The sequence below is a fragment of the Brassica rapa genome, chromosome A06 (genome assembly GCF_000309985.2).
Source record: "Brassica rapa cultivar Chiifu-401-42 chromosome A06, CAAS_Brap_v3.01, whole genome shotgun sequence".
NCBI lineage: Eukaryota > Viridiplantae > Streptophyta > Magnoliopsida > Brassicales > Brassicaceae > Brassica > Brassica rapa.
The window spans coordinates 7,539,719-7,567,358 of record NC_024800.2 but is presented as its reverse complement, the minus strand read 5'-3'; the positions used below and the strand labels follow the sequence as shown (position 1 = coordinate 7,567,358).

The window sequence follows — 27,640 nt, the reverse complement described above, 5'->3', positions numbered from 1 at the left end:
ATATTTACCAAAAAAAATATATCCATTTTCCTCATAATATTGGTATAGTTAGTCGTATTTCTTTCCCATTTCCTAGTGATATGTGTATATATATACTAATACTATACTTTGGGAGTAGAGAGAGAGTGCGTGAATGTAATAACTAAAAGACATCATTGTTCTGCAGGATCTAAGCAAAAAGTATCTCTTTTCTCACTCTCTTCAATGCAGTGTCTCTCTTTCTCTCTCTTTACTCACAGCTCTTGTTAGCTTCAAAACCTTCTCCAATCTCTTCCTTTCACTCTCCCCTTCAGAGGAACAAGCTGCATCCAAATCCTGTGGTTAGCTCTGGTGCAACGCCATGGCGGTTGTTGTTGTTCTTGCTGTGATTTTGTTGGCTATGGTTGGTCACTCAAGTAAGACAACCTTCTCTGTTCCAACTCCTGCAAAAGTTGAAATATAATAACACTTCTCTCTTTCTTTCATCACATGGATGATTGATCCTCTTCTTTTGCTGGGAGAAAGATTGATTTTTCTTTTTTACCCTTTTCTCTCCAATAACAAACTCTGTTTTAGTACAGAACAAGAACTCTAGTTTCTTAGCTATTCATAGTTTGAATAAAATTCTCTGAAAAGAAGGTCCCTTTCTTGCTTTGCTCATAACTTATGCATTAAAAGGTAAAGAGGTGTTGCCTTTTTTATACCATCCTTCTTAAGTTACACATTTATGCTTCATTTCACAGAGTCAGTGAATGTGAGTTGAATAATTTTGTGGACAACCTTGTTGCCTCCTTAATCACGCATTTAGTTTACATTTCACACAGTCGGTGAATGAGAGTTGATGTGTGGTGTATGTGTAGGTGGGGCATGGTGTGTATGCAGAGAAGGTTTAAGTGAAGCAATGTTGCAGAAGACATTGGACTACGCATGTGGCGCAGGAGCTGACTGTGGACCTATTCACCAGAACGGACCTTGCTTTAATCCAAACACCGTCAAGTCTCACTGCTCCTACGCCGTCAACAGCTTCTTCCAGAAGAAAGGTCAGTCTCAGGGAACTTGTGACTTCGCCGGCACAGCCACCGTCTCAGCCTCTGATCCCAGTGAGTCTCTCTCCCACCAACCACTACATTCATTCATTAGGATTTAAGTCCAAAACAGTTTGTTGAGAGTTGAGACCATCTTTTAAAGTTGGTACCTCAAGTAGTTAAGCAGAGTATTTAATTGTGAGTAAAAAATGGAACTCAAATCTAAACTTCACATGTTTCAATGTGAATGATATTGAGATACAAACTATATATGATCTTAATATACTATATAATAACACGTCAAGATTCTCTACACAGAATTAACAAGAAATATTTTACTTGTCTCTTGTGGTGTTATATGATAATAGGCTACACTTCTTGTCCTTTTCCTGCAAGTGCAAGGTATGTATACACACGATTCTTTCTTTCTTGACCACTCATTTCTCTTCTTTTGTAATTTAATTTGAGATCGTACGTTTGTTTTGTTGTTGTTGTGTCCATATTTTGATGATGCAGTGGTAGTGGGACAACGACACCAGTGACGACAACACCTTCGACAAGAGTCCCTACGACAACTAATACAAGACCCTACACGTCCTCAACAGGAGGAGGTTTGGGAATACCTTCTGGTATCCCAGATTACACAGATCCATCCTCTGCCTTCAAACTCCAAAACCCAAGAGCCAACACTTTCTTTTTATCCGGAGTCTTAGTCTTGTTCTTCTTCAACTCCTACTTGTTGAGCTAATAACAACAACTAAGATGGAATGTAGTAGATCATGTGAGTGTGGGTCACTCTCTCTCACTAGTCAATCCTACTGTAATGATGGAAGAGACATTTAGTTGGACGTGTCTTGTTTTCCTAGCTGTTATCCACTTGGCTCTGAATCAAAAATGTACATTTTTTTTAATTTTTAAGTAAGAAGACGGCAATATTTAAGGTTGTCTTTCACCGGAGCTGTTCTTAAAAAACTACATACTTTGCCGGAAAAAGGTAAATCATACTTAGTTTCTTTTTGGTGACGTATCGCCATTGCCCTGTTGCAGAGACAGAGACAAAGAGCTGACTGTTTTTAGTTTCTCGAAAACTTTTTCGATTTGTGTGTTCAGAAACAACGACCCTCGCATTCGCCGCCGGTTGACCGGCGACGATGAATCTACTAAAACGATTTAATAACAATGAGGCTAAAAGTGTCATTTAAATGTTTAAATCTTAAATTAATAAAGGGTAAATTAGTCATTTTGTCGGTTAATACTTCCACCAACTCAACAACACTCTTCTCAGTGACTTTTTGATTTGATTAATCAGATCCCACGACCAGCTGCCGAAGACGACCGCCAGCTATTTTCCCGGGTTAATAACTTTCATTCCCTCTTCTACTTCTTCCTCGCGGGTGCGGATCTCTGATCCCAAACTTACATCGTAAAATCTCTGTTTCTACTTGATTAGCGATTGGATAGATCACGTGGGTTCCTTCTTTATCACCTGGAACTTTAAAATCTACAACCATTGTATCGAAACACGTTTTCATTTTACGTTGTTCAAAGTCTCGATTCTTATGATGAAAGTATATATGAGTTCGGTGTACATGAGTTAGAGAGGGTGATGTTCTATGCTCATTTTTGTGAAGTTAGTTTGTTTTTTTCATGTCTTAAGATTCAAAAAAAGTTGTCTTTTATTATATGAGTTTGAGGATCGAATTAAATGTCAAGACTTAATTGGAAACTGTTGTTTTCTGGTGGGTTGGCAGCTCCAAGTTTGATGGAAGCATTAACTACTTCCAGGGTTGTGCCACTTCGGGTTGCCTGTAGAAAGCTCTCATCAGTTTCTGCTAATTTCTCTTGCCTTGAGTTTAAAAGTTATCCTTGTAGAAGTGGGCGTGTCTCTGTCATGAACCATCCCAAATTGCTCCGTCCAGTGTCTTCTTCTCTGCAGCCGCAGGAGTTGTCAGCTTTGGGGCACGAAGGAAACGTTGTTCCTTCTAAAGGTAGCTTCTGCTTTTTATATTATAATCTGCTGTGTTTGGGTCTAGGGGATGATAACATCTCTAGTACCTGATGAAATTTTAGCAGCTGAGTTCCTACTGCTGGTTATTTATAGAAATACTCGACCTTTGGAGAGATGTTGAAGCCGTATGCTTCGATGTGGATAGCACGGTTTGTGTGGATGAAGGTATTGATGAACTTGCTGAGTTTTGTGGAGCTGGAAAGGCTGTTTCTGAATGGACTGCCAGGTTTGTTTATATCTCTCTGATAATTTATCTTAGGCTTTTTGAGCTTATACATACTGAGTATTGGTTTCTTAGAGCAATGGGTGGATCTGTTCCGTTTGAAGAAGCTCTAGCCGCAAGACTTTCTTTGTTCAAGCCTTCTCTTTCCAAAGTTGAGGAATATCTCCAAAAGAGACCCCCGAGGTACCCATTTTTTTTTACCTTTTACAGAAATCATTTTGCATATTAGAAAATATCTACTTGTAAGTGCTCCATTTGCCCAAGCTCATGTCTTGAAATATACTTTGACCAAAAGAGTGATTAACATCTAGCTTGCTTGTTTCTGTAGACTGTCTCCTGGCATTGAAGAGCTAGTCAAGAAGCTCAGAGCCAATAAAATTGATGTCTATTTGATATCTGGAGGTTTTCGACAGATGATTAATGTACTGCATCTCTCTCTTTCCATTCATATCACTTGTTTCTTCATGTTCGTTGCATCAGTTAGAATAATGGTGATAAGGTTTTGAATGAAATTTCTTTTCACCCTAGCCTGTAGCGTCGATTCTTGGCATCCCTCGAGAGAATATCTTTGCCAACAATATCCTATTTGGCAATTCCGGTGAGTTTGTGGGCTTTGATGAGAATGAACCTACATCAAGAAGTGGAGGCAAAGCCAAAGCAGTTCAACAAATACGAGAGGTTTGTCGAACTTCTCTTACTTAGCAAACTCCATATCTCTTGTTGAATACAACACTCTGTACCAATTGAGACTTGGTTCTTTTCAGACTCGTCTCTACAAGACTATGGCCATGATTGGAGATGGTGCTACTGATCTCGAAGTACGCTTAGCTTTTCATTAATTGAGAATTTACTCATAACAAAGAGATCTCAGATGAGCAGCTAACTAAAAGCTAATTCACTTGCAGGCACGTAAACCTGGTGGCGCAGATTTATTCATATGCTATGCTGGAGTTCAGCTTCGTGAAGCTGTTGCAGCACAAGCAGACTGGCTTATCTTCAAGTTTGAACCTCTCCTAAACTCGTTGGACTAATTGCCTCTATATATAGTGATTAGCCTCATTGAGCTAAACTCATTATTAAAAATCTCAAAATTTGTACTTCTTTTTCCTTTGAATGTGTGAAAACTCCACTGAATCAATAAATGTTTTTGCCAGGCACTTGATCTGTTTGTTCAAGCTTCACTGAACTTTAAAAAAAAAAAAAAATTGGTGTTTGTGAAAAGAAAATCAAACAACAGACTAATGAAATCTCGTTGATAGACATTCTGGATGCCAAGTTAACGAACAAAGTTATAGCCTCCACGTCCAAATCCACCACGACCGAACCCACCTCGGCCACCACCACGACCTCCCCGTCTTGCTAAACCACCTCCTGAATCGGCTGGGTTCACTCCAATTATTCTCCCATCAAGTTCCTGTTTAAGCAGGAAACAACATAAAATGGCGGGTAGACAAAACCAAGCAAAGGAAGAAAGAGAGAACAATTCCATTCGTGTCTGAAACACCAATGCAGTACCAAAACATTATTCTTATCCTCAAAAAGGAAAATGAGATAAACAAAGCAAGAAAACAAACGGTTCGCTACACTTATGTCATAGCATCAGAAGATCTTAAAGGGTAATGAAAGAAAGAAAAGCGAGAGAGAAACTAGCTAGACTCATGATGGCATAGCATTAAGTAAACAAAGAAGGTGGAAAAATTGGTAACACCTGATCATTCATCTGTTGCATTGCCTTATTAGCAGCATCAATTGAATCGTATGTCACGAAACCAAATCCCTTCGATACACCAGTTTCACGGTCCGAAATAACTACCACTGTTATGAACAAAAGTATATATATTAGTCCAGCAAAAATGAGAAAGACAAAACCAATGGGAAAATGATTCAGTTACCATCAACGATTTTGCCAAATCTGCCAAAAACATCTTTCAAGATATCGACATCAGTAGTTGGTGACAGACCTGACAACAAGAGGCAGCATATAACAGAGGATGAGATTCTTAACACAATCAAAAACAGAAAAGAGAACTCTTACTCAATACAATCAAACTCAAAAGCCAAAGCTCTATCTCAAGTTTTGGGAGTCACTAACCTCCAACAAAGAGTTTGGAAGGAGTCAAAGAAAGATTGCCCTGTAACATAGCGTTGGCGGCCTGCAAAGCTCTAGGCTGCCTAAATATGTTTCCAGCTTTACTAAACAAATCCATGTAATGCATCTTCCTTCAATCTGTAAGCAAATGTTTTCAAGACAGCCAAAATCTCAAAAGAACCCAAGAATGTAGATAGATTGGTGATCACAAGGTGAAGAACTCATGAAAGATCCATTAATAAGTCTATAAGAATTAAGTCAAAGCTTAAAACTTTAGTCACAAATCGTGAGTCCATGTTATCAGCACTCAGAACAGAGAACATGTCGGATCCTTATCAAATCTAGCAAGCGGATGTTCAGTTTCAGTAAATAAAATCGAAACCGGATTCAATCAAATGAAACTACACACCTTTTGGGTTTTCTATGTGGATGATTAAAATCTCGAGAAGCGTATTAATCAATTATCGCTGGAAATGAAAAACCCTTGGCTTTTATGTAAAGATTCCGATTTCGTCACGGGACGATCTAGTCCGTTGATTAGTGTAGAAACTGATCTTGACCGTTAATTCAGCTTGATCGGCGAAGACTTTGTTTCCCCCAAAAGTTTATTTTATTTATTTAAAAAAATTTTGTTAAACCCCTAAAACCCAAAATCAACCTCCTTTCATTCTTTCTTCCCAGCTCTAAACTGTTTACCATGAACCCGATCAGATTCATAGGAAGGCAAACTGGAAAGAAACCAATTGTTGGATGCATTCGCATTGTTTCTGGTTTGTGTTCATATCAATACATGCGCACAGATTTTACGATTCAGAGAAGAGACGGAGATGTTAATGGAGTAATCAATATGCGAGAGATATGGAAGATACAATCTCTTGCACTGAGACGAAACATCACCAACAGGTTCGCTTGTTCAGTTTGCTTTCTTGATAGAATTCTTAAAGTTGCTGCTATTGAGGACCTATACCATGCCTTTTGTGAATTAATCACTCCTAGTTATCCACATTCTGTGACTGAACATTTTTTCTTGATGATGAAAAAACAGTCTTTGCTTGTTATATTTGTTTTCTCTGTGCATAAGGCTTGGTCCAAGTAAACGATGCTGAGCACGCCACACTTCATATGTTGTCTACAAGGAGTATGACCTGGTAAATAATATTACATTCTGCAACTTGTCTTTTCCTTTTTCATACAGAGAAATGCTTTTTCTTACACACACACATTCCGTTTTCTTTCATTATCTCGGATCAAAAGCTCAATGGAGAGAAAGTTATTCTTGATTCAAAGCCTGATATGGGTGATGGTAGTGTTTGGGCAGATACGTGAACACCAGAGCTGTATTGAGAAGGAAAGGAAGGGTTTGTTGGAGCTCAAGACATCCCTGCTGCTCTCTGCAGGGGACAAAATCCTAGCTAGCTTTGAAGATTCTTTTGATACTTGGAGTAATAACACAGTGAGCGATTGTTGCAAATGGGAGAGAGTTAAGTGTAATCGTACGACTAGACGGGTTCTTGGCCTTTCCCTCCATGAACTTCAATTTATAGATTCTCCTCTTCTTAATCTTTCCTTGCTCTATCCCTTCGAAGAGCTCAAATCTCTGAACTTATCTGTGAGATGGTCCAGTGGATTCAGTGGCTTGGTCGATGATTTGGAAGGTACACCAGGTTTTTCCATGATTCAACAACATGGTCATTCATTCTGTTCCGAGTCTGATGATGCATACTCTTGCTGACAATTTTTTTCGTTTTGCAGGTTATAAAAGTTTAAGGAGATTAAGAAAACTAGAGGTTCTGGTTCTCTCTTCAAACGTGTTTAACAACAGTATCTTACCCTATCTCACCTCTGCAACATCACTTACAACTTTGTTTCTTCGGGGTAACCAAATGGATGGTTCTTTTCCTATGAAAGGTTTGGATTTCAATTTCTGGGAAGATGTAAATTGTACAACAGTTCATGTTTTATTCTCTTTCTTATTACTACTCTCTTGGGGATCTTTTCCAGAACTTAAAGATCTGACAAACTTGGAATTTCTGGACCTGAGTAGAAACATGTTTAACGGCTCCATACCAGCAAAAGGTAGCATCTACGTTACTTGTTTTTGCCCATCTACGAAATTATCCTGGTCATGTGTAAGTCTCTTCCTTTGTGTGGTTTTCTCTTGTGGCAGAGTTAGCTGACCTGAAAAAGTTAAAAGTTCTGGATCTAAGTGGTAATGAATTTTCTGGCTCAGAATTTCAAGGCAAGTTTAGCCAGACCCTTTGAACTCCAATTAAAAATGGTCTGGAGAATTCAAAATAATTATCTATGAATTTGATAATATAGGGATTTGCGAGTTAAAGAATCTGGAAGAGCTCGACCTCAGCCGAAACAAACTCATGGGTGAGTTTCCAATATGTTTAACCAGCTTGACTAGACTTCGAGTTCTTGATCTCTCATCTAACCAGATGACTGGGGAAGTGCCATCTGCCATCAGTAGCCTAACATCGCTTGAGTACTTATCGCTGTTCGATAACGAATTCCACGGCTTCTTCTCTTTGGGTTGGCTTTCTAACCTTACAAAGCTTAGGGTACTCAAGCTTTATTCCAAATCCAAATCATTCCAAGTAGAGTCAGAAGGTTCATGGAAGCTAGAGTTTCAGCTATATGTTATTGCACTACGGTCTTGTAACTTGGGAAAGCTTCCTCATTTTCTCCTACACCAGATAGAGTTACGTCTAGTTGACCTATCCAACAACAGACTTCATGGACTATTCCCTTCTTGGCTGATGGAGAACAATACAAATCTTGAAGTTCTGATTCTACAGAATAACTCGTTTACGAACTTCCAGCTACCTATATCTGCTCATAAACTGCTTCTTCTGGATGCCTCAGCTAATGAGTTAAGCCAACCTTTTCCTGAAAACATTGGGTGGATACTTCCTAATGTACGGCACCTTAACCTGTCAAAGAATAGTTTACAGGGGAATCTGCCATCTTCTCTAGGTAACATGAAAAATATGTACTTTTTGGATCTATCTCGCAATGGTTTCTACGGGAAGCTTCCAAGGAGTTTAACATTGGGTTGTTATTCATTGATGTTCCTTAAGCTTTCATACAACAAACTTAGCGGCCACATTTTTCCAGAGCCAGCAAACTTGACTTCCTTGATTGTCCTGACTTTGGATAACAACCAATTTGAGGGGAAGATTGGAGATGGCTTGCAGAACTCGAGTTCCATATCTGTGCTTGACTTGTCGAATAACTATCTCACTGGTGTTATTCCTAGTTGGATTGGCAACTTTTCCAGACTGTACATGCTCCTGATTTCAAACAATCTTTTAGAAGGTCGAATACCTGTTTCTTTGTTTAACATAACTGATATTTCTCTGTTGGACCTCTCTGCAAACAGATTGGATGGTGACATCCCTCCACACCTCAACTCTTACTCGGGATTCTTGTTCCTGCAAGATAATAATTTATCAGGGTCTATCCCAGACGCATTACTGGACAATGTCTCCATACTTGATCTAAGAAACAACAGATTGTCTGGTAATATCCCCGAGTTCGTCAACACCCAAAACATCAACATTCTTCTTCTGCGGGGCAATAAACTAACTGGTCATATTCCTGTCCAGCTGTGTGGCTTCAGCACCATTCAACTTTTGGATCTTTCCAACAACAGGTTAAATGGAGCCATACCTTCATGTTTTAGCAATATATCATTTGGTTTGTGGAAAGAAGATGAGGCGTATGTTTTTGGTAATAAAATAAGTTTCGGGTCTATTTTTTCCTTTGGTGGTTTGGGTTTGTACTGGGACTTCTTTTCCGAGGAAGATTTAGGCATGTATTATAGATCTAATAAGCTTATGCTAGATCCGTTTATTGTAGACTACACAGCAGACAGTGAGATAAAAGTTCAGTTTGCAGCAAAGAGGAGATATGATTTCTACATGGGTGGAACTCTTGGATATATGTTTGGACTGGATCTCTCTCAGAATGAGCTAAGTGGTGAGATCCCAGGAGAGCTTGGAGATCTAGATGAAATACGAGCACTGAATCTTTCTCACAATCATTTATCTGGTGTCATCCCAGAGAGTTTCTCCAAAATGAAGGATTTAGAAAGCCTAGATCTTTCCTTCAACATATTACACGGCCACCCGAGCCAGCTAACAAAGCTAAGCAGTCTTGCTGTCTTTAATGTCTCTTACAACAACTTATCAGGTATCATTCCAGTGAAAGGGAAGTTTAGCACCTTTGATGAAACCAGCTACATTGGTAATCCTCTTCTCTGTGGACAACCATCCAATAGAAGTTGTAATAATGACACTTTGAAAGAAACGCCAGCGGATGTTGGAGAAGACAAAGAAGATACGATTGACATTGTGTCTTTCTGCTGGGGCCTTTTTGCAGCCTATGTGACAATACTGCTAGGGATACTTGCTTCACTCTCTTTTGATTCTTCGTGGAGCCGAACTTGGTTTTCTATTGTTGATGCTTTCATCCATAAAGTGAAAAGACTTTCTGTCAGGTTCTAAGTTCTAACTCTTGTATATGTCTCTTCTTTTTGCTTTTATAATCTGATGGAATGTGAAATATTATATGGCTTGTAATTCATGTATTGTAGCTCCCCATTAGAGCATAACCTGTGTTATATTCCTATGTTATACTTATTGTCTGTTCCTCTGTGTTTTGAAGAACTGTAACGTTTCAAACTTGTTTTTAATGCATAATCCGAGTATTTATATATGCAGGATGTTTCATGACTTTTACTTGTATTATTTATATGTATATACGGCTTCAGAATACAGAGAAATGCGTATCTACTTGTTGGCAAAACCCGTTCTTCATCTCCCTGAGTTTTCTTGCTAATCTCACAGTGCACGATCTCACTTACCAAATCCTTGAAGAGAAGCCTCTCTAAGTCGAGCACTAATCCCGGGATTACATCATCATAAGTCTTACCATTCCCCAGATAGATTCATGCGCAGTCATGTACAGAGAAGAAAAAGAGCTTGTTGGTGGCGAAGAATATGGTTTTTTTTTTATCAAGATGCGAGAGAGAGATGATGATCACGAGCATTTGGTCTGAGACTACACCAGTACCAACAGGTTTTATAGTTTACATCTTCATCCTGCCGTTTCTTTATAGAGCCCACTTTTGAAATTCTGTAGATCTTTGCCATTGAAGACCTCTCTGATTAACCTTAAATGCTTGATAGAAGTGTTAGTTTCTGACTGAAGTTAGGTGGTTTTCACATTATAAATCGAACAAAGCTTGAAAATTGCAATGAAAATAATCTAAAAGAAACTGAACTTGGTCAATATTAGATGATGATTTTGTGAATTTATCAACAAAAAGCTACTCCTAGTATCCACATTCTATGATAGAAGATTTATGACATTCTTTGTTAGTACATTGACTTTTTCTGAGTTAACTTTGAACAAAGCTTGGTCCAGTTAGACCAATGATGTACGCCACACGTAAATATCATTATCATATGCTTCTTGACTGTTGACTTGAAAGAATTTGACTTTGTAAACTACATCTCTTTCTGCAACTTGTTTTCTTTTATAATTTCATAAAGAAAGAATACTTAGAAACATGGAGGTTCTCCAACATATTGAATTCACAATCTTTTTCCCCATAATTTCTCTTTTCGTTTTGGTTATTGGATCATTTCAATGAATAGGAGAGTGTTTCTAGTTCAGATTCTGATGTGGGTGATGATAGTGATGGGGCAGATACATAGATACAAGAGCTGTGTTGAGAAAGAAAGGAAGGGTTTGTTGGAGCTCAAGACATCCCTGCTGCTCTCAGGGGACAATGAAGACTACATTTTTGAGACTTGGAGTAATGACACAGTGAGTGATTGTTGCAGTTGGGAGAGAGTTAAGTGTAATCGTACAACTAGACGGGTTATTGGCCTTGCCCTCCATGAACTTAGTTTAATAGGTTTACCTCTTGTAATAAATCTTTCCTTGCTGTATCCCTTTGAAGAGCTTCAAACTCTGAACTTATCTAAGAGCTGGGTTGAAGGATTCAATGCCTCGTTCCTGGAAGGTATACCAGACTTTTCCCAGATCATACCGTCTCAAGTTCAGTGATACATACTCTTGTTGACAAGATTTTATTTTTCTCCAGGTTATGAAAGTCTAAGGAGATTAAAAAAACTAGAGATACTGGTTCTCTCTTACAATCAATTTGATAGCACGGTTTTACCTTTTCTCAGCTCCGCAAAATCACTTACAACTTTGTTTCTTCGTGGTAACAACATGGATGGTCCCTTTCCTGCTGAAGGTTTGCTTTTCAATTTCTTACGACCATGTCTTTTCAGTTTCAGTTCTTTCTTACATTTCTCTTGGGATCCGTTCCAGAACTTAAATATCTGACAAACTTGGAGCTGTTGGACCTGAGTAGAAACAGATTTGACAACTCCACACCTGTACAAGGTAGTATCGATTTTACTTGTCACTTACAACATCGTGGTCACGTGTAAGTATCTTCCTTTGTGTGGCTTTGTCTTATGGCAGGTTTAGCTGACCTGAGAAAGTTGAAAGCTCTGGATCTAAGTCGTAACGAATTTACAGGCTGGGGGCAATTGCAAGGCAAGTTTAGTCAAAGCCTTAAGACGTTCAATTAAGAATGGTGCTGGTGAATCCAAATGTTCATATATGAATTTGATAATATAGGGATTTGCGAGTTGAAGAATCTGCAAGAGCTGGACCTCAGCCATAACAAACTCATAGGTGAGTTTCCATTATGCTTAACCAGATTGACTGCACTACGAGTTCTTGATCTCTCATCAAACCAAATGAGTGGGAAGGTACCCTCTGCTATTGGTAGCATTGAATCCCTTGAGTACTTATCGTTGTTTGATAACGACTTCCATGGTTTATTCTCATTGGGTTCGCTTGCCAACCTTTCAAAGCTTAAGGTATTCAAGCTTTCTTCAATATCCAACTCACTCCAAGTGGTGTCAGAAGGTTCATGGAAGCTAGAATTTCAGTTACATGTTATTGCACTAAGGTCTTGCAACTTGGGTAAGCTTCCTCATTTTCTCCTACACCAGAAGGAGTTACGTCTGGTTGATCTCTCTGACAACAGACTTCATGGACTATTCCCTTCTTGGCTAATGGAGAACAATACAAACCTCGAAGTTTTGCTTCTACAGAATAACTCATTTACGAACTTTCAGCTACCCAGATCTGCTCATAGTCTCCTCTTGCTGGATGCGTCAGCTAATGAGTTTAGTCAACTCTTTCCCGATAATATTGGGTGGATACTTCCTAACCTACGGCACCTTAACTTGTCAAAGAATAGTTTACAAGGGAATCTGCCATCTTCTCTAGGTAACATGAGAAAGATGTACTTCTTAGATCTCTCTCACAATGATCTCTACGGAAAGTTACCAAGGAGTTTAACTATGGGTTGTTATTCTTTGATGTTTCTTAAGCTTTCTGACAACAAACTTAGCGGCAACGTTTTTCCAGAGCCAACAAATTTGACTTCCTTGCAGGTATTGTCTTTGGATAATAACCAGTTTTCAGGGAGGATTGGAGATGGTTTGCTGAACTCGAGTTCCATGTCTATTCTTGACTTGTCGAATAACTATCTCACTGGTGTTATTCCTAGTTGGATTGGCAACTTGTATGGCCTGAACACACTCCTGATTTCAAACAATCACCTAGAAGGTCAAATACCTGTTTCTTTGATTGACATATCCTATCTTGTGTTGTTGGACCTCTCTGCAAACAGATTATCTGGTGACCTACCTCACCGCTTCAGCTCTGATACAAGAATGCTGTTCCTGCAGGATAATAATTTCTCAGGGACTATCCCAGACACAGTACTGGGAAATGCCTCCATACTTGATCTAAGAAACAACAGATTGTCCGGGAATATCCCAGAGTTCGTCAGCAACCAAAAGATCTATATTCTTCTTTTGCGGGGGAATAACTTAACAGGCTCTATTCCTTCCCAGATGTGTGGCTTAACCAACATCCAACTTCTGGACCTTTCTGACAACAGGCTGAATGGATCTATACCCTCATGTTTTAGCAATATATCATTTAGTTTCCCTACGCTACAACACGATGGGCAAGAGGGTTATGATAATGCTGGATTGATCTTCGTGTCTAGTGATATCTTTGGTGGCATGGGTCTAGATGAGGACTTCTTCTCCACGGAAGATTTAGGCAAGTATTATAGATCTATGCTTATGTTAGATCCTTTTACTATAGACTACATGGCAGACAGTGTGATCGAAGTTCAGTTTGCAGCAAAGCTAAGATATGATTCCTACATAGGTTTAACTCTTGGATTTATGTTTGGACTGGATCTCTCTCTGAATGAGCTGAGTGGTGAGATCCCAGCAGAGCTTGGAGATCTTGTTGATATACGAGCACTGAATCTTTCTCACAATCATTTATCTGGTGTCCTCCCACAAAGTTTCTCCAATATGGAGGATTTAGAAAGCCTTGATCTTTCCTTCAACATCTTACATGGCCAAATCCCGAGCCAGCTTACAAAGCTAAGCAGTCTTGCTGTGTTTAATGTCTCTTATAACAACTTATCAGGTATCATTCCACAGGAAGGGCAGTTGAGTACCTTTGATGAAACCAGCTACTTTGGTAATCCTCTTCTCTGTGGACAACCCTCCAACAGAAGTTGTAATAATGACACACTGAAAGAAACGCATGCGGATGTTGGAGAAGAGGAAGAAGATGTGATTGACATTGTATCTTTCTATTGGAGCATTATTGCAGCCTATGTGACAATACTGCTAGGGATACTTGCTTCACTCTCTTTTGATTCTTCGTGGAGCCGAACATGGTTTTCTGTTGTTGATGCTTTCATCCATAAAGTGAAAAGTCTGATATCATAGACTTTTAGTCAGGTACTAAACCATGTCAATGTTTCTTCTCTTTTCTTTTTCTCTTATAATAAGATGTGATGTGAAATGTTCTTTGGCTTGTAAGTTGTAACTCATGTATTGTAGCTCCTCATGAGAGCATTACTTGTATTCTGTTCCTGTGTTATACTTGCTGTCTGTTTCTGAGTTTTGAAGAACTGTAATGTCTCAAAACTTGTTTTAATGCATGAATCACCAAACAAAGAAGACACAGAAAGAAAAGAGAGAATATGGTGGATCTTTCTCTACAGGCCGTATTAAGACCAGATATAGGAATCAGAGATGATGAAGGAATACCAGATGTCTCAACAAGTCTGGCAGATTTCATAATCACTATTTGTCCTCTCATATTAGGTGGCATCACCTAGTTATGTAGGCCTCTTGAGTTTGAGCATAGTAGCTGCTTTCGAGTATCAAAGACACTTTTTGATTGCATTGCCTCTAATATCTCTTTAAGAGCTCTGAGATCCTTTCCCGAATAACTTTAAACTCGACATCTTTCAACCTTCCCTCCAATGACTGCCACAGAGCTTTCACTTGCCTGCAGGCTTGATTTTGTGAAAACCAGCGTCTGTCAGTTTGCTTCCATGGAGCTGGTTCAATGGGAAGTCTCAAACTTGACAAGGGTTTCATAACAAACTCAGAGCTTGTCCATCTTGGAGATCTCCAGTTTCTTGTGAAACAATTCCTTGAGCCACATTATATGTATTAAGACAGAACTTGACAAAGATATTGCAAAGTTTTTACATTGCTTGCAAGTTGAAATTAAACAAAAACAAAAAAAGAAAGATGAAACAGAGAAATGGCAGAGCTCCAGCAGAAGAAAGACAACAAAAAAGAACTAACTCAGTCAGAGTTAGCTTCTCCTCATCCTCACCAAACCTAAACTTCGATTCTAAATTAAACCCATCCTATCTCCAGCCTAATGTACATAAGAAGAAAATAAATGATGCTTCTAGCTGTCCTTGTTTCTCTGTAACGCACTGAATCTCTCATCTGCAAAGTAATTGTTCAAAGGAACAAGAGTTAGACACAAATGAGGCTTTAGACGCAATGGATTCACCTATTGTTGTGTAATCAATCTAGTGGTTCAATCACAAGGACTTAAAGCCCACCTTTTTTTTCTGTGCCTATGTCTCTCCAGGTCCGGTCTTAGTAGCTTCCACATCAATCGATACCGCATTTCTAGATTCTAAAGAAGCTTCATCTGTTTGAGCAACTGAAGATGGAGCTGCATTCACAGTACCCTGCACAAAATTTTCAGCGTTTTCCAGTAAGGAAATTGCATAATCAAGCATCTCAAAAGAGAGAAATGACTAAAGAAACGTTCTAATCACCATATCGAGCTGAGGTGCAGCGGCCACAGTGTTTATGTTAACATCCAGATGGTTGATGAGACCAATACCACCGTCCACACCGTTTGATGGAGGATCTTTGGCTTCAGTAGCACCAATTTGATCATTGCTCAAAGTTCTTGGAACCTTTGATGTGTTAGCCTGATCACCATTCGACATAGCTGGCCTCTTTCTGTACAACAACAAAAAATAAGAGAATTGTTCACAAAGCAATACAACCAACAGATAAAACCCCAAAAGTAAGAAACTAATATAAGCACTCGCCTACTAAAGCTTTGATCAGTGGGCAGAACGGAGCTCTGCTTAGTTGAAAACAAAACGCCACGAAGCACTTTTCCATCTATCATTGTTTCTATACTGTAACCAACTGGGAAAGTCTCGGTTACCCTGGCGTGAAACATCATCTTTCCTTGATCAAATTGGCCAGTGTTCATACCGAAGTTCCCTCTTCCTACAATAAAAACAATCAGAAACAGGCTTTTGATATCCTGCTAAAGATTAAATCCAATCTTGACTAGTATGCTTAAACACACCTTGATGATCCATATTGATTCTGACAAGAGAGTTATCGTATAAGGGATTTGCATGACTTTGTTCTTGGCATTTCAGCTTCAGCTGCTTCTTTAGAGACATGCTGCCTACACTCTGATCAAGCCTTGCATCATATCCAAGTCCTATCAACCAAAAAAAAGAAAGAATAAAAGTTTAGAAAGGAAACGCCTGGAGTTTTGGCAATTTGCAAGTTGAAGAGAGATTTGTTGAAACCTGTGTGTAAGTAGAACATGTCATCCAGTGCCTCGAGACTTTTATTGCAGCCACCAACAAAGACGAGAAATCCGGCTTTATGAGGATCTAAACAAGCTCCTGCAGAAGAGAACCTAGCAGATGGTCCTTCTCCCATGGTGAGAACCTTTGACCACACACCCGTCTCTACAGGTAAGAACGACAAAACAAACAATGTGAATATGCTATAAATCTCACGACCAAGGCCAATCTCCCTCACAAGTATTAAACTCTGGTATTGAGTGATTCTATCAGTTTACATACCAACATCAAGCACATAGAGATCATCGTAAAGATTCTGAGCATCTGTAAACCCTCCAAACACATACAAGTTTCTCCCAAGCGAAACAGTAACATGACCAGCTCGAGGTGTCAACAACTGGCCTGAGGTATTCAGCTCCTTCCACATGAATGTATCTGAAAGTCAAAATGAAAATGTTATGACATAAAAAGAACTTATATCAGATAGAAGGTTAAATAAACATGAATTTGAGAAATGCTTGTGCACCTGTATCAAGGATATGAACATCAGAGAGATAATAGTCATGTCCATCTTCACCACCTATAACAACGATTTTGTTCTTCCACGAGGAGCAAGTGTGGCTATCTCTCGCAGATGGAGGATTCCCAATAGTAACAGCCCGTTTCCACACATAAGTCTCTACACAAGCATAAGTGATTTCGATGCATAAGAGATGATGATAACATGGAAAAGATTCACATGCCAATTGAAGAAAGCCATGGCATAAAAACATTACCTGTATTAAGTACGTATAGGTCATTGTAATAGATTTCGTCATTAATATCAGAAGATTTCCCACAGCCACCAAATACAAAAAGCCTTTTCCCAACGAGAGTGGCGCTATGACCTTCTCTTGCCTCAGGTCCCTCTCCCCTAACACTCTGACACTTCCAAGTATGTGAAGCTATAACAACAAACGGAAACAGACAAACCAATTCAGTATATGACTACTTCTCAAACAGGAAGAAGTAAAAAGCTTGAAAGGGAAAAAGAAAAAGCTTACAAGTGTCTAGAATGTACAGATCATTGAGAGGTTTAGTTCCATCAGTACCACCAAACACCAAAAGGTTGTCGCCGACTGTTGTACAGGTGTGACTGTCCCTAGGAGGAGGAGGTGTTCCACTGATTATTGGTTGAGTCCATATCTGCTTTGCTGCAACAAAGATCACCACAATGAAAGCATGTAAACCACAATAGAGCCCAACTCAAAATCATATTAAGACAACAAACATAGAAGAAAAAAATACAAAAGCTTTCAATATAATATGTTCCATTATAGCGCAACATGCAGGATGAATAAACTCTCGAAAGTGCAAATCAATCAAAGAGATAAAAAAAAAAAAGATTCAGACAGCCTCAATCAACATAAATCCGACAATTATAAGACGGAGATGAATGTGGGGGGTGAGAGAACAAACCAGAGTCGAAGACATGGACTTGATTGGTTTGGCAATTATCTTTGCCATAGCCACCAAACACGTAGAGAAAGCTGCCTCCTTTAATGGCGTTACAAGTGTGTCCCCACCTCTTCCCGGGGCCCCCGTAACACGACGACTCACCCAGACCCACTTGTTGCTGTCGGACCCTTTCCCACCTCATTTTTCTCCTTCCTTTGGCTGAGAGAAAGTGCGGGAAAACGAAAGGGTTTGTTTTGTTAGGAGAATGGAAGAAGAGATAATCCGAAATCTAAATGTTTCTTGTGGGCGATTACAGATGATAAAAGGTAGGTGCTTCCTCTCTTTTTTGCTTAGGTTTTTTTTTCTTTTTGGAAGAGAGAAAAAAAAAAAAGGAGGAAACTTTATATTTTGCTTTGCTGATTAGTGACAAAGCGCAAGCTTCTTGACTTTTTGTAATACGTGGCATATTATTGTGACGTGTCGTAATATTACTGGTAACTAGAGTCTCCTAAAATAGTGAATTGGGCCCCCGAGGCTCAAGGATATACGTTACAAAGATTTCTCTTTTTATTTGATTTATAAATAGTTTGCTTCTACGGTTCTCGGAGGCAACACGCCGGAAGGTTTCACGAGGATGGAGTAGTCAAAGTGAACTTTGTTGCAGGTGCGTGGTGGAGCCATACATCCCATCGTCGGAGTGGAATCTTTTGGTTCACCGGTGGTTTGTGCTCCACACTTTTGAAGCTGGGAATTCGTTTATCCTGTCCGTTTGAGGTGTCAAGGTCCACATTTTATCTACTCGGTGATGTGTTTGGGATGGGTTGTTCTCATTATGGTGCAAAAGGGCAGTGTTGTTTCAGCGGGTTGTGCTTTGACTCATTCAGTTGCAAAATTATCTTCCAGTTGTAGTGGCTACATTGATCTTTCGTCGCTTACGTGTGCTAGTGTTTATCATGGTTATGGGTTTTGAGCGACGAAGCTTGGTTGTGTGGAGGTTTTGGTGGACTTCTATCTAGGTGCAAAATGGACGTCAGAGAGTGGTTCATACCGTATCCGAGAGATGTGTGGATCGTGAAACGATCTTTCTGGTCGGGTTGTGAAGTCTTGGTTCTTAGTTACGAGAGAGGATGGTATCGTTTGGCGGGCCATAGGCAGCAGCGATAGATCCGGGTTGAGAAGGCACTACAGTGTCTTTGAGTTCTACAAGTGGATGGTTCGTATGGCGTGCTGAGGGCAGCATCGATTTATCCAGATTATTGTTATCTGCTTCTTAGGAGATTGTTTGCACTGATTTGTCATTTGCTTTGGTCTAGTTGTTCTAGTTTATTAAGTTGTAGTGTGTTGTATTTCTTTTGCCTAGTTAAAGATGTGTTCGAAAGTTACCCCGGTGTGGGTTCTAGCTGCCTGTTCTTTGGGCTCTTGGCTCTGGAGATATTTTTATCTGCCAGCTTTTGTATTAATCTATCGTATGAATGAATTTCAATTTGGGAAAAAAAAAAATAGTTTTCCGTGATTGATATCATGTTTGATTAAAAAAACAATTAACCTACCCCAGATAAGATAATCTTCGAAATTATCCAGCCTTAAAAAATAATATTATATAATTTTCTATTTTTTCCACATTATAAAATGATCTCTTATCACATGATTTATATACAAAAACATTTTATTTTATTTTAAAAGAAAAAAGTGATTCCACTAAAACTATTATCAACGTTTTTCTAATGATTATTTGATATATTTGGAAAACAAGAAACGACATTTTCTTATGTGCATACATATCACAACAAATGCAACTTTCTTCTTTGAAATTAAATACTCGAAAAAGCAAATTCTAAAGGAAAAAAAAAAAGATCAATGATCTTTTTTTTTTTTTTTTGCTAAAAAGTAAATATCATATTAATGAAAGTTCAGATTTACAAACATAGTAGATCTAATTTATGTTACACCTTGGCAAAAAAAAGATAAAAACAAAGTAGTAACAAAATTTGGATGAGCTAAACGAAGTTAGTGCATCCACTTGGCCATGAGGTCTTGGAATTGCTTCCTGTTCCTCCTAGCAGTTATGGTGTTGCGCATTTCCCTATCAATGAGTCTGTATATTGCTGATGGAGGTTGAGTGATCTGGTTATGGAGAACATTGTTTCTCTGCTTCCAGAGATGATAAATGATGCACTGGGCTGCAAGCAGTTAGTAGATCAATGATCTTTCGAACATGTTTATTGAAGTAGCGCCTTTCTAAATATCCAACTTGTCAAATAAATGTATCATGGATCGATAATGATTTAGTTAGTAATTTATGATGGAGTTCTAAAGATCAAATGGATGTTAAATTATTCAAGTTTTCGTGGTTGTAGAAGAAGCTTCTCGACGTTACATGTTGAGATAGAAGATTGCTTTGAAACGTCGTGTATGAGAGATTTACAAATCTCCACAATCCAAATAGAGACCAGTTAAATTTTTAGTAGATATAACTAAAATCCAATTGATTGACTGATCCTCATCCGAGAAATAAATATATTTGTTGTTTTCATAGTAGTTTTGAGAGTGTAAATTCAATTTATATTTTCGAAAGTAGAAATGAACGGACTGATTCACCAACAAAAAAATTTATGAACAAAGGCATAAACTTCAATTGATGAAAAAAAAGAATGGAAAAAAAGTTGAACAAAATTTTATTTAAAGAATTGAACTGGAAAAGAAAGTTGAATAAAGAAAAACAAATGTAGAGACCGAATTGAACAAATATTAAACATATATGGTAAACAAAAAGATGAAATACTGTTTTCAGAATTTATTGAATATAAATTAGCATCCAAACATACGTAAAATGAAACCATGAATCTTTAAACTTATAATACAAATTAACTCTACGGTATATTTCTGATGTTGCTCGAACTACTAAAAAATAACTTTTCCTAAAAAAAAAATATGAAGCATAAAGAAAAATATAAAGCATAAATCTTTAACTTCTTGAGTCGAAGAAGATAAGTTTAACCTTCTTTGTTTCTTTTGATTTGTACATGATGAGGTTAAATTAATAATGGATGCTTGAGTGAATATGTTGTAGTCTTGAGCTACTTTCTGGAATATTATTTTTTTATCTTTAAAACTCTAACTAGATTTTGATTCGCACAACTGTGTGGATTATTATTTTTATTTTTACACTCATAAATACTTTTTTTACATGATTAATTGTATATAATTTTAATATATATCATATTACGAATTGTTTAATATAACATTTTAAAAACAACACTTTTATAGTTCACGTGCAATAATGTAATTTATTTGTTTTGAAGTTTTAATGATAGCATATTTTTAATCATGTGATATAAAATTCTAAATTGAAACTCTTATTAGTTAAAGATCAAAAATTTAGTTAATATTACACTAAATTGATATCATAATATTAATACAAAATTGTACATTAGTTTAATTATAATTATAAAATTAATTAGATATTTTAAAGATTTGTTTTATTTAAATGAAACATACATTTATTTTTAAATTAATAAACACGAAAATCAACTAAATATTTAAAAGTTTTTTGAGTAAAAAAAAATGTACATATATGTTATAAATAAACACAAAACAAATTAAATATTTAAAATGTTTATTTTTGTGAAAAACTAAATATATATTTATATTGTAAATAAAAAGATAGGAAAGATTTTATTCAGATACAATTTTAGAGAAAATATAGGAATATCTATTTAATTTGTTTGTTTTAGAATAATTTGATTAATTCACATATTTATAAGAAAAGAGTCATTTAAATAAATTTTTAAGGATGATCCCAAAAAAAATCACGCATGAATTAAGGACATGACTGGTTTCCCCGCTACCACCCGTAAATGCAGCTTTTGCGGTTGATAGATGTTGTTGGCGTTTTGTAACAATCACTCAAACCGCTCAAAACCGCTTCAAACCGTTATAAATTTCTTAAATTCAAAAGTTGGTTCCAACTAGCGTTTGTGGTTGCGAGAAGATAAATTTATTTTTTTTCTTTTAAAAAAACAATTTAAATACAAAAAAAATTGAAATAATAGAAATACTAAAATATATCTATTAAATTTATATTTATATTATAATTTTTTAAAATAAAAATATTTCTCTAATTTTAAATTTTTTAAAAAATTTATATTTATTATAATATTATGATGTTTAATATTTTATAATGTATATAAATATAAATATTATTAATTTATTATTTAACAGTTGTTGTATTTGGTAGTTAGCCAGTCATAAGTATCCCGTAAACGCACCAATTTCTAACCGCAGTACCAGTCGTCCAAATCTCTCTCAAAACCGCTTAAAACTGCAATCAACCGCATCCGCAAACTCCTGCAACCGTTGCGGTTACACCAGTTATGTCTTAAGTTATGACTTCTGTTTTAATAGTATAGATTATTGTATCATTTGTTCCTTATCGATTTTAAGGGAGGAAAATATTTGTTCATTGATTCATTCACGTAGGAAAAGAAAGATAGGAATGTAGTGGGACTTATAAACTAATAGTTTGACAAAAATATTCAACTCAATTGGTAACAATTTTAATTTTGATGAACAATAAATTAAAAATGATTTTCTTTCTTAAGAAATAGTCACTAATTTCTTAAGAAATGGTCACTAATTGAAGTCATAGTTTTTTCATGTACACCAAATATGGTCGGATATAGGTTTTTTTTGAAACAATTCTGCTTTCGATCAAAACTTGGTTTAATAATGTGGGCAATTGAGAAAACAAATAAGCCAATATTTATTTTACATTTTTAATATTGAAAATCTATAGAAACTTCGTTTAATTATGTGAGCAAACTTTTACCCGTTTTTTAGTACTGAAAATTTCGTATCTGAAAATGTTTTACAAACAACCTAGATATGTATCTGAATTATCATTATGGGAAATTAGACCCCGTATACAAAGAAAAAACATAAATTCACAAACTAACTAAAATCACCCACTCTGTCTTCATTTATCTTCCTATCTCTCTACCTTCTCGATAAAAATCTAATTTTCCATTGTTTTTTGGTTATTTTACAAATAACCCTTTGTCATTGTTTGGTCTTTATTTGATTTGGTAGATATATGAGTATGGTTATGTTGATTTTTTTTATCAGAAAACAAATCCATACTTGTTCCCTAAACCATTCCATATGTTGATTAAACTCGTTCAATAACTTATGTTTCAATCTTAGACTTTCAAGGGGAGAAAACCTAAATAAACAAACAAATTTAATTAAGAGTTGATCTTCCAAAGTGGATCAGTCTATAGGTTGGATTCATCAACACAAAAGACAGACCATGTTGTTTAATGTTTGGATAGATAGAAATGGTTGAACCTAATAAAATCTTGAGCGCCACAATATGGTCTCAAAGTTGCTAAATCATTTGAAGATTCTCTAAGGTGACCAGAGCCAAGCAATGACAGGTCAAAAGGTTTAGAAACGGAAGCGGCCTCTCCTAATCCGAGCCCAAGCAATGGCTGCAACTGCTGCTCCTCCCAAATGAGCAGAACCTGAGATGTTACTGTCCCCCTGCAATAACCAAAATTTTGTTGTTGTTTGTTTAAGAATCATCATCAGACTATTTCTCAACAAGTTTTGAGCTTTTGCAACGTCTTATTAGATTTTCAGACAAAATCAAACATTACCTCTGTTATCCTTAAAATGTCTTTACCGATGAGGAAGATTCCCTGAAAGATAAAAAAGAGTGAATTGTTGACTTGAGAAGAGAAGCTTTGAGCTGCCATGAAAAATGAGCCACAGAGATTATAAACTTACAAGCAGCATTGCGGGAACTGGAATGAAAAATTCAAAGTAAAGAGTAGCTGTTGGGTTGAGGAAGATATCGAGCAGTATGATGGCATTCACAGCTCCACTCGCACCCTTTTATGAAACAGAAAACGAGTTCTTTATAAATCATCCTCACTTGCATCCAACAAATCAAATATGAATTTCACTCCATGCTCTCTATAGAAAACCAGTAAATTCAAACATACCAGTCCTGGGGTTCTGGATGGATCCCTCACGAAAGCTCCTTGGCCCTGTCCACCGCATAGGATTAGTCGATACAATAGAAAAAAAGGCAAAGTGTTCAAAAGTATCTTATCTGAGGACCTAGCATGATTTGAGATTTTTTAAAAAAATATTTGATCTTCTTATGCTGGTTGCTCTATACCTTGGGAGATGACGCCGCTAGATAAGCATGGTGAATCAAGTAGAACACAGATCCGCCAAGCGCTCCAGCAAGGTACAGCTTCAGAAGGAACTGAGGGCCAAAGTTTCTTGCGATCTAGCAAGAGACAGGATTTAGAAAATGAAGAAGTAAGCAGTTTTTTAAAGTAATGACAGGATCAACAGTGCTCTCCACTCAACAAATACAAAACAAAGGAGAAAGGAAGTGTACACTGGTTCCAAAGAAATAGAGTCCAATCATGTTTGAGACGATATGTCCAATATCAATATGACTGAAAGCTGAAGTTATCAGAGTGTGCAGACGTCCACTGGTGAAATTGTCCAAGGATATCTGCTCAGTCATCAATCAAACTCTTAGCCTCTCTCAGTACTATCAACTAAAATATCACCAGCATTACATATAAAGACATGTAGATCTCAGTTCTTTATAACAGGAATCAAAATGTTAAAAGTTGTAAGCTTTTTGAGGACTGACCATGAAATTATTCATCATGAAACGTTGGTCGAAGACTCGCCACATGAGAAAGACACCAGTGTTAGCTAACAGTAACCCAAGAACAACGTCATTAGATGATAATCCTTGAAGCCAATTCTTCCTGTGAAAAGGTAACAAACACACAAAAAAAATCGAAACTTTTTTAATTCTTTCTCATGACACAGACAATCTCAATAAGCTTGTAAGAAGATGATGAGGGAAAGTACCATCCACGCCTCCCAGAATAGCCTCCGAACTCGAAACCCTTTCTGGGAAACTGAGCACGCAAGAACCCGACTTTCGATTCCACGAGATTCCCCAGTTTCGCGGATTTGTTCGTCAAAGCGCTCGCGAAAAACCCACGAATCTTCTCTGATCGCCATAGGAGAGAAGGGTCAAAGCGAGGAGGAGGAGACGGGGTTGAAGGAAGATAGTGAGTCCGAAAATGGCGGGTCTGGCTTGGTCGATAGATGGAAGTGAAGGAGTGGTGATTCGGTGGTGGGTGAGAATGAGCTGTTGGGTTCGCGAGCAGTTTGGTGAGACGCGAAGATGAGTCGACGACGACTCTACGAGAGAAAATCGAATTCATCTTTGTCCCAAAAGGCGAGACCTTTCGCCTAAGAAAATAAAAAATAAAAGATGAAAACTTTGATGGAGGCAGGCGGTGCACAGAAGTCTCTGATGTTTAAGACCCGAGTGCTGGATAATAACTACTGGGTATTGTTCAATACTCTCTCTTCGATTTTATTTTTACACACACATAGTGAGAGGAATCAATGTGCGGAGCAGTTTATAGCAGCTCCTTTGTTGTTTTCGTGTAAAAACTTTATTCATGTTCTGGAAAGAAATGTTACAAACTTCCAGTTTTATCGTCTTTTTACTTTACCTCGCTCGTCAAAACGGAGAATCTTTTATTTACCCCATTCCCACTTGTATTTTATGATAGTTTGAACAAAAGCACCACACGAAGTTTACATGACTCAACAATGTATCTCCAAACTAATCATCGTCAGTTAACTTTGCTTATTCCAATTCTGCCATGTTGTTGTCGGCCTAGCCAGTTTCTGTAACGAGTCCTTTTGGTAATTCAAAATGTTTAATACAATGCCAGTGATACGTTTTTTGTATACACACTTAACAATCTTATTAAAATTCCTGGATATTAGTTTGAAAATTTTAAAAATCCATCAAAATCTCTTGTTATTCAAAAAATTTAGTTATTATAGATCTTTTAATTCTAACTAAATCTAAATCTAGTGTTATTGAGAGATAAATTCAGTCGATTTTTACTTATAAGACATAACTTTCAAAATATCACGTGTATCCATGAGATTTATAAAATCTATGTGATAGGAAAGTCTAGAAACCAAAATAATCATTCTTGCCAAATATCTTTTGCACATTCAACCCAAATTATATGTCAAAAATTATAATTCATTACATCTTCTATAATTACTTTTTTAATGTATAATTATATATTATTTTTATCATTAAATAAAATATATATTATATATTTTTTTAATTATATGTTTTTGAATTCGAACTTTCTAAAAAAAATCATTTTATTTTAATTTTGAAAACTAGTTTTCGAAAATTATTTGGAATATTTTTTCAAAATTTGTTTTGAAATACGAAATTATTTTTAAAAGTATTTTTATATTTTTTATTTTAAATTTTAAGTATTTCTTTATTTATTTTTAAAAACCTAAACAGTATATTTTAAATTTCTCAACCATATATTTATTTTACACATAACTTATAAAATTATCTAATTTAAAATTTCTAGAAAATAAATGAAAATATTACATCCAAAAACAGTTTTAAGTTTTTATTAACATAATAGAATCTTTCTCCTAACAATTTCTCTTCTACCAAACAACCTAGTTACATGGAAAATAAACAGTTGTATAACTAAATAAGCATTTTAGGGAAAATGAACATACACCACTGATGTTAGGAGTTTTCAAGGCTCCTAAGATAAATGTTGTAGTATAAATGATTGTCGAACCAGTTCTGAGGGATATCAAAGCACTGAGAATGCAAGTACTCACTTAATCTAAGTGCAACCAATGATTTAGATGGGTTTTAACTACTACTAAACTAGAAAGCAATAATAGAATGATATTTTCTTGACTAAGGGAAAAGAAAACTCATGGGCATAGGGATTAGACCTTGGGTGATCAAGTATCGAACTAAGGATGGCAAATGATCAATCAAACTATCAACCTTAAGCCTAGACACAATTCTAAGCAAGCTCTATGTCTAGATGAATGTTCATTTGCTAACATATCTCAAACATCAAATGTCTTTGGTTGAATAATATGAAAGCAGTCTATTAGCTATCTTAGCATCTTTAACAACAAATGTCTTTGGCAAAGTATACTAAAAGCCTAGGAGAGTTGTCTCGGGCATTTCATCGAACACCTTTCGGGTGAGAAATGCCTAAGGATCAACAACTGAGTGGCCAACTCAGAAGATGCATTATGATTACTCTACTAGCAAGGAAATACGAATGATCTACACTAAAACATCCTAGCTCTAACCTAATCACCCTTAATCTCCCTAACCCATGAATTCAAAAGGTGATTACTCACTAATCTCCATGATTTCTCTTAAACCCATATTAGATTTCAGATTAATCATGTAGAGAAATAGATAAGAAATCAACAATAACACAAGAACATAACAATCAAAATCCAAGAGATGAACTTCTCAAGAGAGTTCTTGTGTATTTCTCAATAGATCAAAAGATAAAAGATAATCTGCCTTTGGTGGCTACAAAAGATGTTTAAAACATAGGTTTTAGAAATGTAAAACGTGCATAATGAAATGACCAAAAGGCCCTTAAGTAAAATAGAAATCGACCCAACAATAGACGCGGAGCGACCTCGGCATGTCGCTCCGACAAGTCGCTCCGGCCTTCGGGAGCGACCTCAGTGGGTCGCTCTGAGAGGTCGCTCTGGGCTTCGCTTCTTGTCGTCTCGCCATAGAGACGCGAGCGACCTCGGGGTGTCGCTTTGGGAGGTCGCTCCGAGAGGGGTGTGAGATGCGAGCGACCTCGGTGCGTCGCTTTGGGCAAGTCGCTCTGGGCTTCCAACGGGATGAATATGGCGAGCGACTTCACGGGGTCGCTCTAACTAGGTCGCTCTGAGAGGTGCTTTGGAGCGACCTCATGACGTCGCTGCGGAACCT

General features: G+C 37.1%; 6 protein-coding genes across 20 annotated transcripts; 3 read left to right on the top strand and 3 right to left on the bottom strand.

Annotated features, from left to right (window-relative positions):
• Positions 1-54: 54 nt before the first annotated feature.
• LOC103872665 (phosphoserine phosphatase, chloroplastic) lies at positions 55-4,389 on the top strand. Of its 7 annotated transcripts, none has more exons than XM_033272244.1 (9): positions 55-395; positions 840-1,079; positions 2,756-2,992; positions 3,106-3,238; positions 3,311-3,418; positions 3,564-3,657; positions 3,764-3,913; positions 4,000-4,053; positions 4,141-4,389. In XM_033272244.1, the coding sequence occupies exons 1-9, from the start codon at positions 341-343 to the stop codon at positions 4,264-4,266; spliced, it is 1,197 nt and encodes a 398-aa protein (XP_033128135.1). In that variant the 5' UTR covers positions 55-340; the 3' UTR covers positions 4,267-4,389. The 7 variants fall into 7 exon arrangements, with proteins under 7 accessions (XP_033128135.1, XP_033128136.1, XP_009149347.2 ...); XM_033272245.1 differs by lacking the exon at positions 55-395 and adding an exon at positions 413-657; XM_033272246.1 differs by lacking the exons at positions 55-395; positions 840-1,079 and adding exons at positions 2,318-2,395; positions 2,435-2,470.
• LOC103872666 (glycine-rich RNA-binding protein 6, mitochondrial) lies at positions 4,318-27,052 on the bottom strand. 4 transcript variants are annotated; one of them, XM_033272267.1, is made up of 6 exons: positions 27,039-27,052; positions 23,375-23,384; positions 5,328-5,462; positions 5,128-5,196; positions 4,944-5,050; positions 4,321-4,649 (listed from the first exon to the last, which is right to left on the bottom strand). In XM_033272267.1, the coding sequence occupies exons 3-6, from the start codon at positions 5,449-5,451 to the stop codon at positions 4,512-4,514; spliced, it is 438 nt and encodes a 145-aa protein (XP_033128158.1). In that variant the 5' UTR covers positions 5,452-5,462; positions 23,375-23,384; positions 27,039-27,052; the 3' UTR covers positions 4,321-4,511. The 4 variants fall into 4 exon arrangements, 3 of the variants coding, with proteins under 3 accessions (XP_033128158.1, XP_009149351.1, XP_033128156.1); XR_004448194.1 differs by lacking the exons at positions 23,375-23,384; positions 27,039-27,052 and having other exon boundaries at positions 4,318-4,406; positions 4,452-4,649; positions 5,328-5,658; XM_009151103.3 differs by lacking the exons at positions 23,375-23,384; positions 27,039-27,052 and adding an exon at positions 5,734-5,924.
• Positions 6,003-10,049, top strand: LOC103872662 (receptor-like protein 15). 5 transcript variants are annotated; one of them, XM_033272213.1, is made up of 5 exons: positions 6,003-6,227; positions 6,406-6,472; positions 6,643-7,400; positions 7,492-7,563; positions 7,647-10,049. In XM_033272213.1, exons 3-5 carry the CDS (start codon positions 7,010-7,012, stop codon positions 9,836-9,838), a joined length of 2,655 nt encoding a protein of 884 aa, XP_033128104.1. In that variant the 5' UTR covers positions 6,003-6,227; positions 6,406-6,472; positions 6,643-7,009; the 3' UTR covers positions 9,839-10,049. The 5 variants fall into 5 exon arrangements, with proteins under 5 accessions (XP_033128104.1, XP_033128103.1, XP_033128100.1 ...); XM_033272212.1 differs by having other exon boundaries at positions 6,632-7,400; XM_033272209.1 differs by having other exon boundaries at positions 6,406-6,979; positions 7,077-7,400.
• LOC103872664 (receptor-like protein 15) lies at positions 10,287-14,370 on the top strand. Its single transcript, XM_033272214.1, is given in 4 exon segments — positions 10,287-11,364; positions 11,446-11,601; positions 11,679-11,753; positions 11,835-14,370. Coding segments are annotated over 4 exon segments (2,964 nt in total). The 5' UTR covers positions 10,287-10,985; the 3' UTR covers positions 14,189-14,370.
• LOC103872661 (rab9 effector protein with kelch motifs) lies at positions 14,920-18,153 on the bottom strand. 2 transcript variants are annotated; one of them, XM_009151090.3, is made up of 11 exons: positions 17,794-18,153; positions 17,379-17,528; positions 17,112-17,279; positions 16,862-17,014; positions 16,618-16,770; positions 16,336-16,500; positions 16,104-16,244; positions 15,835-16,021; positions 15,553-15,742; positions 15,331-15,462; positions 14,920-15,211 (listed from the first exon to the last, which is right to left on the bottom strand). In XM_009151090.3, the coding sequence occupies exons 1-10, from the start codon at positions 17,972-17,974 to the stop codon at positions 15,346-15,348; spliced, it is 1,605 nt and encodes a 534-aa protein (XP_009149338.1). In that variant the 5' UTR covers positions 17,975-18,153; the 3' UTR covers positions 14,920-15,211; positions 15,331-15,345. The 2 variants fall into 2 exon arrangements, with proteins under 2 accessions (XP_009149338.1, XP_018515227.1); XM_018659711.2 differs by lacking the exon at positions 17,794-18,153 and adding an exon at positions 17,623-17,707.
• Positions 22,984-25,487, bottom strand: LOC103872660 (RHOMBOID-like protein 12, mitochondrial). Its single transcript, XM_009151089.3, has 8 exons — positions 24,676-25,487; positions 24,449-24,569; positions 24,185-24,304; positions 23,957-24,070; positions 23,778-23,822; positions 23,560-23,664; positions 23,430-23,471; positions 22,984-23,313 (listed from the first exon to the last, which is right to left on the bottom strand). The coding sequence occupies exons 1-8, from the start codon at positions 25,035-25,037 to the stop codon at positions 23,218-23,220; spliced, it is 1,005 nt and encodes a 334-aa protein (XP_009149337.1). The 5' UTR covers positions 25,038-25,487; the 3' UTR covers positions 22,984-23,217.
• Positions 27,053-27,640: the final 588 nt, after the last annotated feature.